This window comes from Lepisosteus oculatus, chromosome 3 (assembly GCF_040954835.1).
Source record: "Lepisosteus oculatus isolate fLepOcu1 chromosome 3, fLepOcu1.hap2, whole genome shotgun sequence".
Classification (NCBI taxonomy): Eukaryota; Metazoa; Chordata; class Actinopteri; order Semionotiformes; family Lepisosteidae; genus Lepisosteus; species Lepisosteus oculatus.
Genome location: NC_090698.1, coordinates 20,728,842 through 20,741,057, shown reverse-complemented (window position 1 = coordinate 20,741,057; position 12,216 = coordinate 20,728,842). Strand labels below are relative to the sequence as shown.

The 12,216-nt window shown below is 35.1% G+C and overlaps 1 protein-coding gene across 8 annotated transcripts in view; it reads right to left on the bottom strand.

Moving 5' to 3' along the window:
- sema4d (sema domain, immunoglobulin domain (Ig), transmembrane domain (TM) and short cytoplasmic domain, (semaphorin) 4D) overlaps positions 1-12,216 on the bottom strand; it is a 73,321-nt gene that overhangs the window by 44,636 nt on the left and 16,469 nt on the right. For 7 of the 8 annotated variants that reach the window (XM_015339701.2, XM_015339706.2, XM_015339692.2 and 4 more), the window contains exon 2: positions 6,888-7,001. The exons of the other annotated variant lie outside the window; for it this stretch is intronic. In XM_015339701.2, coding sequence (XP_015195187.2) covers positions 6,888-6,898 — 11 coding nt within the window. In that variant the 5' untranslated portion in view covers positions 6,899-7,001. The remainder of the gene's footprint in view (positions 1-6,887; positions 7,002-12,216) is intronic. 8 annotated transcript variants of the gene reach the window in all.

Genomic DNA, 12,216 nt, shown 5'->3' with positions numbered 1-12,216 from the left:
AAGCTTTACTGCAATGCTTCAGTATGGATCAGAACAGCATGCAAACACAATTTCTTAGTTTTTCTTTTATATGATTGATATTGATTTTTGTACAATTTATGTTTTTTGTAATAAAAGTGCCTTATGACACTGAAGCACAGAGCTGGAGGCCTTATTTATGAATATAGCTCTACGGAATGGTAGGTATGTAGAAAAAAACAGATCTGGCTAAATATTGGTAAATCACTTAATGTTCCATTAATCCATAGGGAATGGAAGTCTGGGATAGTATATGGACAATTCAAAGATAAGACTGCTTTCTCTTTTTGTAAGGCATTTAAACAATTGAGAATGAAATTATTTTCTGAGGCAAACTGTTTTCAGTTATTGATTATACTACTGTACAACTTCATGCCTTGAAATCACCTTTGCCAGCAACCAAAGGTAATGGATAGACAAAATGTATTTCTTATTTTCTCATGTTTTTTAGAACTGCATAGCATCTCAACATTATTGTTCTTGTGTTCAGCACCCTTTCATTTCCTAATGAGTAAATTCCATAATACAGTATATATATTTTACTAAACTGTAATCAGCTACTATCAAATACAAAACACATTTAAACAGATAAAGATATCCTTAAATGGTTAAAGCTGCAAAAAAAAATTGAGAATACTCATGATGCATTTTAAAGTGCAACAGATGCTGAATTTCAAATTAGCTGCAATTGAGAATTACAAAAAAGGATATGTGTTGTAACTATGCTCTTTAATGATCTTAGCACAGAGATGCGCTCTGCTGACAGCACAAGTGAGAGAAACCACCTTCTGGACAACAGTGCTTGTGGCTGTGTTTCCCCATGTGTCCTGAACAATATGCCCCTATGGTGGCCTGAGAGGACATTCTGCAACATCCCTGTCTGAAAGCTTTGATCTAAAAAAACAAGCCCTTGAAGTGTGACACGCACACAAAACATTACTGCCATTTCAGAGATGCACCCTCTTTCTGACTCTTTATTGTAGATGTAAAATAACTGTTCAGTGGAATTTTAAGTAATCTGAATTTATGTATGTGATTCCACAAATTTTCTAAATGCTAGTAAGAATCTAAGATTATTCACTATTTAGTAGACCAGAACTATCTATTAAATGCAGTTAAAAGCATTTCAAAAGGATGCATGCAATTCCATCCACATAAAACTGGGAAAAAACCCAATTCACATTCCATAACTAAATTCATCTTGTACCAAACAAATAAATCTGCACCACGACATGCATTAGAAGAGTTTTAAAGAAAGTTAGTATGAATATTTTTCAATATTAAAGATGCTACTTACTATGTGTTTTTTTTATTTCTGAAGACTACTGGAGCACTGCTGGACCCAGCAGCTCTGTTCCAAAGTGTCCAAAAAAATCCAAAGCGAAAAACCCAAATTTCCGGTATCTCACTTATACTCTTATCACCCGATAAAAAATGAGAATGATAGAAAAAGATGTTTATAATGATGAACTGTTACAATAATCAAGTCTCGGTGTGATACTGTTGCAGTAAACAGCTCTGACACTGTATAGTGGCAATGTCATGGTTGGATGACAATGTACCCTAGGGTCACTAAACTGTATTTCAACAACAGCAGTGACAATCTGTTAGGCAAGAAGATTTAGGTCAACAGAGGTTGACAAACCAATGATATTATAGATTTGCAATTAAAACAAAAGCAAAGAGGAGTATGGTTTGCAGAATGGCTACACTATCCACATTGAAGTGTAAAGTCAAAATCCATAAAATTGATTTCTTGTGGTCTACTTTCTGTACATTGACCCCAGAAAAGGAAGTTTCAGGATTTAACTCCAGGCACAAAACTAAGCAAATAAGAATGGATTAATAAAAAAAGTTACTTTTTGTCATTTTCCTTTTTGTATCATTGAGTGTTCTATTTCGTGATTGCCTTCACAACTGTGGTGCACAAATCAACAAGATTTATTTAGAAACAACCTCCCACTCTCTCACAGATATGATGGACTCATTGAAAGACTTATACTGTACATTACATCCAGGTATAAAAAGTTACTAAGCTACATGGTATCAATTGTATACGATTAAAACTAAAGAAAAACTAAAAAAACATTAAATAAGAAAACTCAAATCAAACAGTTGTGTTCCTCAATAGTTTGACATGCAAGGTTGGTTACAGCAGCAACTAACAACTTTTTTGTATTATCTTACAGGTAGTAGACTATATTCTGTGCAGTAACACACTTTCACTTGAATTCCATTAAGTAAATAAAAAACGATTTTTGTGAATTCTAACAAGGTTTTTTCTCACAATGGGACATCTTTTGGAAAACACATCTTAACTAGCTTTTTAAAAAAAAATCATGTTTTTTTTAACAGCAAAAAGAAGAAGCTTATCTAAAGGATGAATCTTCCCAAACTGAAGTTTAGCAGTTTTGGTTCACACCAAAATTTTAAAATAAGAGACTGCAATGATACATTCAGAAAGGCTGCCAGTGGCCACTCTAACCATATAAAGCCAAGTTGAGGAACAGCAAAAAATTTAACTGCCTTGGTAATAAGCACCCTGAGGGCCAGAGGAGAAGACTTCCAAATTCATGAGCTTTGGAGGTCACAGGTCAAGGATCACTGCACCAGCTAGGGTAACAGTTTTTTTTTACTTCACCTGACATTCACATTTAGCTAAATGTGACCTTAGCTTTGTGGAGATCTCAACTCATTTAGGGCCATCAAGAGTCACACCAGCAGCCATTGATATTGGTAAATAGTAAATATCTCCTATTATCTATCAACGTATCAATTCCAATATTAATCAACAGAATATATGCAGTAAGAGACATGGAGATCCACACATTTCAAGCAGTTGTAGCTCAAAACACTTTAGTAAACAAATATTCAACAAAAAAACATCTGGACAAATATGACAATATTACATTGTCTGCAAGGAACACACGATTCATGAATTTCACTCCTCTGGTAGACTTAGAAAGAAAGGGTGAAGAGAACCTACTACTAGGTGACTTGGCTGAGAATTTCTCCCAGCATACTGAGGGGGGGCTGACAATTTATATATTCATTCATGGAGAAATGAGATGACTATCTAAACAAGCCCGTCAGCTTCGTCTGACAACTACTTGAACCCTGAACCTTTAAGATGTGTGGCCTTAACCTGCTGCATCTCTAGGTGGCTGAACATGCTAGCCTTCTTGAACGACAGCAGTGGCGGCTGACTTAACATCCTAGAACAGACTGTCACGATTCAGATGTATAATCATCCCCCTGTGGTGACAGGCCTTCCGGAATTACAAGCACTGGGGGCAGGGGGAGGGCTACTGGGTAGTGCTCTAAATTCCAGTCTGGTCTTCGCTTTCAATATGCACTGTTCACAAGTAACTCCACCATCACTACCCTAACCCCTTTAACCCTAACCCAAGTAACACTTTTCCAGTTAATACGCCAATAACTGAAATTTTGTCTTAGTGAATGTTCATTGTCTCTTCTTAGCCATTTTATTTTTTCTGCACAACTGCAGTTGGCTCCCTTTTGTGGAAGAAAGAACAGAGCTGCACTTTTGGAAGTGGTAGGTGAAAGTTTCTAACAAGGCAAAAGATTACAGAGATTTGAATGTTTGAACAAAAAACGCTATCAGTACTAAAGCACTAATGTGACATTAGAAGTAGCTTAATGTCAACATCGCTATCATGGAATTTAATACACCAAAAGAGGAAAAAATGTTTACCTTTATTTAAAAAAAATTACTATCAATATTTCCTTGACAAGGACATCTTCTAGACAGAGTTCTACAGTACTAATAATAAAGAAGCTTATTTCGTGATTCCACCTTCTTCAAGGTAGAAATACATTATGTTATTCACATTTAAGCAGCAATATGTATATATTCTTTGCAAGAAGGAAGCAGAAAAGAAAGCACATGAAGTGTTAATCAGGAATCATATATACACCTGAAAGAGTAATTGTCAGTCTACTGACCGCTACATTAGAAAAAAAAATCTGTATGTGAAGGACATACAGTATTCTGTTTAAACACAGAATTAGTTTTTTCAGACCAAAGTCTAAATCACCAAACCCCAAGACAGCATGAATTTTAAACAGTGCCATGGAGAGAAAAGCTTTGTTTTGTGGCAGTGACAGGGTCAATTCCTCACTTCTTCTTAACTTCCTTTTGGCAGAACATTTATCATTCTTCCAGACGAACAATTGTACTCAAACACTGACCAGCACAGGCAGAACAATGGACAACTAAATGTGGCCCTCCATCACTCCCAGCTATGGTTGCTAGGATACCTTTGATCCTTTAGGCAGCTTGTCAAAGCTCATCACTTATTTAAAATTTCACCATGAAAATGTTTTCTTGTTAATTTTGACTTCTAAATTTTCCAGTTTGTAAATATGACTTTGAAATGCAATGTTTTGGAGATATTTTCAGCTTTGTATTAAAAAAATCAATCAGTATCATTTCCTAATACCTTTTTTATACAATGTTATCTGCTTTCTAAACTTAAGCACCTTCATATTAGATATTATAAAACATTTTTTTACAAAAATGAATTCCTTAATGCATACAGATGTCTAATAGTGTTAAGAATAGTTAAGAATTAAACTTAATTTTCTGTTTTGAATTTAAAAGCTTATTCAATTGATAATTTATTTTAAGTTTTCTTTTAAAGTCAGTTACAAGTTCATTAGAAACAAATTGTAAATAAAATTCAATGCAAATCACACTGAGGATTTCATGTAAGGAGTTAATGTTGATTTTCTTGTGCTATGAACAGGTGCTGCACAGTATGTAGCACACAACATGACCAGTCCCTGTATAAGCCCCAGTACACAAACCTGTTTCCTGTGACATCAGTCACTTAAAATAAACATTTCAGCTAAATCTCTTTAGTTTTATCTTATAATGAAAAAGTCTAGGATCCTGTCCAACCTCTCTGGATTTTCATATTTCTAATCTTTTTATAATTACTTGACAAGAAAAACGTTTTCATGTTGGCAGTATTACACAAATAATGGTAACAGTTTTAAAAGACTTGTTAAGTCATCTAAAGTTGCAATAAAAGGTCTAGTAGTCTGACACTTTACTAAATAGTGAGAAAATATAGAACTTGTAAAATCAATGTTATGTGAAAGATTGCCAGTGTTGTCCAATATACCGTAGCTGAAACATTGATTCTTTTAACCATTTGCTTTTATAAAACAACAGTTTGATTTTTCACATTTTGGCACTGTACCTCTTTTTATTGTTCTGTTGATAAGTCGATTTAAAGGTCATGGAAATATAGTATGGATGTTGCATACTGTACATTGTTACACAGAAATTAAGTTGTAATATTTTATGCTATATAAATAACTGTCATGTATTAAAAGGAATTTAATGTTTAGATTTTTACTATAATACTCCCCCTACTACACTAAACAACAGGCCTTAAATAATAAACGAAGCTATGCAATCAAATAATTGTTTTTGCATGCTCCATTTTGTGCTAGGTGCATATTTTAAGTATTACCTCAATGGAAAGTCAGCTTATTTTCATTATGTGAGGCTCTGCACCCACATATGTTGAGCATATTTGTACTGCCATGATGGCAGTTTATGGGTAGCTGAAGAACCAACTGCGTTAACGGGTTACTGTATTTATACCTAAACTTTCCCAATGATAACCAACCAAACAGAATCCAGTACACTGTGATCCCACTGTGACTCCACAGATTAATGTAGCATCTACCTTTTAATAAGACTTTTTATTTGCGTTCGCAATTTCTTTTAAAGTACACTCTTTTGAAACAGTGTTTTCTGCAGCACAATTATATCTTGTAGGTCTACCCCGGTTCAAGAAGACCTTAGACAAAACAGTGAAAAACAAACTAATTTCTCATTGAAAGAATGAACGTGAAGAACATGATGTAACATCAGATGAAAATTTCATAAGTACTCACCTGGACATTCCATACCTATTCTAAGACGTTTTTAAAATCTAATTTTATAATGCCTCCATTTACAATCTATTATTGGAAGAGCAACATCTAAAATGTAGTTTTCTTTTTTTCCTGTAACAAATATTCATATACATAGCAAGCTAAAAAACAATGTAATGGACCTTACCTCCTTCAACACTAGCTGTTCTGGAGTGAATGCTTAAAGCATCAGTAACAGACAAGGTTTTCAGCAACAAAAAATACTAATCCAATATTATATACCAATAAACTGAATTGTTTATAGTGGATTTGCTGACCTGAAGTGACTTTTTTCATAAGTTACAATTAGCAGTAGTGCTAATTAAATATTTAAATTTGCACCCGTGTGTGCACCACAAGGGATTTATTGTCCAATAGCCAGAAAGGGTGGCGAAACACACTTTTGACAGCAACAATAATAAACAGTAAAGTCACTATAATGTATATACTGAACTGCCTGAATACAAACAAATGTCTGTAACCCTGCATTATTTCCTTCCCCAATCAGTTGTCCACAACACTGGATTGCAAGTTGCACTAATTTTTGTGGCCTATTTTTTGTTCATTGTTTGCACTGTGAACTAAGAAATCCCAGGACAGAGCAGCTAGTTGGTGGCACTGGTTCAATGTTTCCAAATGAATGGTTTTACGAAGAAAACAAAAGCAGACAGCAGCGACTGCAAACATACCAGAGCAAATGAGGATGCAAATTAACCACAATGCAAATCACGTAAGTTTCAGTGGGACAAGAGGCCTTTATATTCTTGATAGGGTCTGTAATCTTTGACAGCACTAAGCAATGATGATCATAAAGATATAATATACAGTATGGTAGTGAATAGCAGATGCAAATATCATCCTTAAGGGATACATTTCCTGAATCGGTTGTGACTGAATATTAAACAAAAGTGACTCACTTGACTGTCATAGTTTCAATGGGTAAATATTCCCAACTTGTTCATAAAAAGTTCAGCTCAGCAGTCTTCAGTTCAGTAGTAAGGTCCACCCAAATGTACTCAAACTGGTTAAACCTAAGAAACGGCCAAAAAAGAAAAAAATTAACAAGACAGTTTGCAAAATTTAAGAAAAATTAGATGCTTTAGAGTATACAAAAAAATGACAGGTCTATAAAACGTGCGTTTATGAATGCTATGTATACCACACCCAATGCAAAAGGCCAGTCTTTCTTTGTATAACCAAACACACACTCTTCCCCATCATAAATCCTGTTCATCCACTGTCTTTTCATCTAGGCCAAAGTTAGCTGTAAGTCCTTTTAGCAAGTGTGGGGTCATTCTGCCTATCTGCAAATCTCAAGAAATAAAAATGGGTTATAGGTCACTTGAAATTTTTCTAAATGCGAACCACATACATTAACCCGAGGACCTTCTCTTGGCCAAGTAGATGTAGGCTGGAACACTATTTTTAAACCTGAAAAAAAAAACACAGCCCCTAGTATTTCCTTTCAAAAGACACTTTCGTAAATCAAGCAAGCTGGCAGCTATGCCTGGCTTGCTCACAATTAGTAAAGCGAGAAGTAGTAGTCACCATCTTTGTGGGGGATGCCGTTACCATGGCTACCGGAGTAGCCACTGGGAACAAAGTGCCTGCACAGTGAAATCTAACAACCATGCTTACAGAATGATCTTAAGGATACTGAAAGAAATGCAAGAGGAACACTGCCTCACAAGCAGACACACAGTTCTTATCACAAACCTGAAATTTTCCCATGACGAAGCTTGCATACATGCCTACATATTTCTTCCAAGTACATGGAGAGATTTAAAATATCTTTTTTGCTTGACAAATTTTGAAAGGAAAGGCAACAGCAGTATCGTCAGACCTCCCCTTCGGCCTCAACACCGGGATCATGAGAAGGGGACATAAATGGATAATAAATGCATAATCAGGAATGAGGACAGAAGGCACTTATTCACATGAAGGAGGTCAGGAATCAATGGAATAAGGCTGCCAAGTCATGTTGCAACTCTTGTGTCACTGAATAGTCTTGGATCATTCAGCTACTCTTCACTAGCCTCCTCTCATTTGCAATTTCCTGTTTCTTCGATTCCTAGCATGATCAGCCATTACAATACCTTGCGTTCAAATGCTTCGCAGCATGTCGAACATGAAGTCTCTCCATTACTTTCAGTTTTTGACACAATGCGATCCATTATGGACATCATCCCCACAGCCATGAGAAGCACCATGCTAAAAGACTGACTCTTGCTAAAAGACTGAATCATTGAGTGAGCCTCTGTTGGTTGAAGGGTGTTTCTTACTATGAAATATACCAGACAATGACTCTAGCAAAACATTTGATGACTACGCCTATTTAAATATCCAAACAAAACACAAAAATCCAAATACACTTAAGCAGATGAATCTGTAGTCAACCTGAAAATATTTTCTTGTCTAAAACTGTACAGCCCTGGAGGATTCTGCTGCTATACTACAGCACCTTTATAGGAATATTGAATGGAATATAATAAAAGTAATGCACAATGTTCAGACTGCAAAACTCTTGAGTCTCAGAGGGAAAAAATGCTTAGTCAAAGCCTAGTTTTTGTTGCTATATTAGCAAAATAATCATAAACACTGATGCGTTTCCTTCACCCTCTTTAGAACGTGCTGTAGGATCCAGACCGTCTCTTTTCCACAAGGGTATCCATATTTCTCCTGGTTTGCCATAATACATTCCAAAATGTTATTGTTTCTCCCCATCAACAGACACCCCCACCGTTCAAACAATTCTCGAGAAACAGATGCTTGAGGAAGCCATCAACTTATCAACTGATACGTCTGCTTTCTTCCCCATTGCAGTCTATTCCAAATTTGTGTATGTGATTCACATCTCTTTAGCATTCAAAAATTACAGAGGTATCGTGGGACGTGACCTTGTGACCTCTTAGCACACAAGCCGCCAATCTAATTATACAGCCATTCGGAAAATATAAACAGGCTCAAAAAAGACAATGAGCAACAACAAGGTACTGACGAGTTTGCATAACTGACTGCAATAACGTTTTTTATTATATTTTCTCAAATATTTGTTCATCTACTGTTCGGACAAGTCATGATTAAATGACTAAATCATTTAAGGATCATGAGATAGACATGTATTTAATACTACATTGTTAGATTTATGGGGAGTCCTTTAAATATATTTTCTCTCTCATTTAAAAAGTGTACAGAGATGCAGACAGGTGTGTAGCTTAATTCAATGAAAACCCCTACGAAAAATTCTAAAACTAAAAATTTGTTTTGGGGATAATGCTTAGCTTGGAATAAAAAACACCTTTCTAACAGAATCGCACTCTATATTTGTAACACTGACATGCTGCAATTCTACTTTACAGATGGAAAGCATAAAACTGCTTATTGACATTTAAACATTTATAGCACCCCTGCTTTTCAAGCCCTAATAATTATGCAGTTTCTGTGTACTGCATACATGATGTGGTCAGTATGTATATACTGCTAACCACTATGTGTCTGTCCTATGATTTGTATTTCCATATAAAATACAGTTGCTGCACTGAAATAAATTATTACTAAGTTTGGCTACTATGACTAAACTAATGGAGAAGAAATATAACCAGTTTCAAGAGTTTCCAAACTTGAACTGATGGAACCTAAATATGAGGGAGGCCCACAGCCAAACCTTAAATTTTCATTAATTAAAGAAGTATGCATCCATGATGGCTAAGTTAAAATACTATTTGACAATTTTCTAAAGAGAAACACTTTAGTATAGTGCACGTATGGTCTTTATCTTGGCTATGACATTGCTTTAAAGTTCTGTTCAAGTGCACCACAAGATACTAAATGGGTACTAAACAGCCAAAGCATGCAAGCTGCAGTTCACTCTACAAAATAAAACTGCTTTATGCTTGTTAACACAGACTTGGCTAGAATATAATTATAAAAAACATAAAATATCCCTAAATTAAAATGTTTTAAAAATATTATTTGTAATGATTCTAGAAGCATAAGCAATAATGTTGCTTTGTGAAGCTTCTTAGAGTATTTTCTAAACATAACAGATGGGTGTCATCCTCATACTGTAAGTCAGACATAAATTATATCTAATTGTCAATTCAAGAAACCCAGACAGTCTTTTGTTTTCAGACACTAGCATTAAACAGAGTTGCAGACCAGGAAATGCAGCTTTGCAAGGCTTCGTTAAAATGCCAGAGGACTCCAGAGGGAGGAGAATGTTATGGATGACTGAACTGGTTCAGCTGATACAGAATAGCTTGAATTACAAACATTCACACCATAATAAATAGAGGTAAGGATGGGTATAGAGAAGAAAAGGAGATTATCATTACATGCTAAATTTATGGGCTTGAGATAGAACCGACCTCCTAATTTCAGACCAAAAACATTGCCACCACTGTAGGGAACATTTGTAGTTGAAAGCTTTGTTCTAAAAACACTGCATTTCAGATATTCAATATTACAACTAAAATGAGTAACTGTTTCTAGAAAGCACATGCTACATTTAATGCCTGTCAGCCAGTAATCTGTAAGAAAATGTTTCAGAGAATTTTATTTTACATAACCTTCAAAAATACTGCACTGTGCAGATCTTTGGATTATAAATGTGGTAAATGTATCCAAAATATAATTCAACATAACATCACATATAGAGCAGAACGTAAAAGTAATTTGGAAAGTAAAGTGGAAGCTGCTTTTCGGAAAGTACTAGAATTTCCATTCCTCAACAAATGAGGGATTGAAGGCCATACTAAATAGAACTATCTGGAATAAATATCAAAATCAAGGAGTATAACCTAACACCATTGTGAAATGTTTTATAGGAGATAAGACATGAAACACATTTTAAAAAATAAAGTATATAGATGTGTTCTTGGCATCATTTTTAGTGATTGATCATTCATGACCATATTTACACTGGAGTACATCATTACTGTTGCACAGTTCAGGGCTTTCCAATCCTGATTCTGGAGGACCACAGCTTTTGTTCCAATCAAACTATCATCTACTCAACCAGACCCTTACCTGACATAATAAGAGGATTAATCTGAACTGCTCAAAATTTTTGTCTTAGTTTTAATCATGTTGGAGATTGGCACTTCATGACTATTTCATGAGCAAAATAATATCTCAAACCTTATGAACTGGAAAAAATTGCACTGTTAAATATTCCAATCGAGTGAATTGTTACATTAAGACCTGGTCATTCATAGCTGGAATAAAAACTACCTCCAGGACCAGGATCAGACACAGAAAGGAACAAATATGCATCCCTGATCTTCTGGTGTTTGCAAATATTATATAAGTGACTCCAATTGCTACAAAGATATTTTAATATTCCTGATAATCAAATGTAACAGAAACAGTTCTAATGATGAACCTCATTTGATTCTCAGTATACTTCTAGTTTTACCCCACTGTCATGTCACATAATGTGTAGCAATCTTAAAACAAAGTCAAAGATGCACAAAATACGGAGCAAAATCACCGTGCCACATATTACATTTAAAACTGCAGTATATATATGACAGTTACATTGATGACACAGTTATAAAGAACAATGATTTCTTTGTTAAAGGAATAACCAGTACTTTTCAACAGTAATGTACGTATAACAAAATAACTTTGCAACACTGTCTGAAATGGGTGCCACCATCCGGAAACAGACTTCTTAGTACATTAAGGATCTTGCAGTTTACCTTAGGATGCCCATGGCATTTATTTCCCATAAAATGGTTTATGCTTCACTGACCATGATTGCCAACATGGAACAAATTTCCTATTCCCAAAATCTAGTTATTCCATGACACGTTAAGAGAGATATAACATTACTTTGAAATGAATGTAAACAAGACTTAACTGCACTATATGAAAAGAGTAGCACACATTGTCTTTTTAGCAAAACCTCCACCAGTCAAACAAGAGTGAATCAATATTGTGTAACAGTTTACTCCCAAGTTGACATACTGTAGCACTTGAAACTAAATGTAGAGTTTGAATATTGTAAAACATGCAAAACCTCCTGGGCTTGTGAAAATCATGCTTTTGGAGGCTTGGATGAGATACAGAAGGACACCATCTTCCGAGACATCACACTGACAGCATGCAGCATGGAACCAGTCACCAAGTACACCTTATGTGGAATATTTTCACATTCAAATACATCAGAGGTGAAAACAGATCTTACTTTTAAATGCTAAGTACTCAAAAACATTTATCATACACTTCCATAGAGAAAAAAAA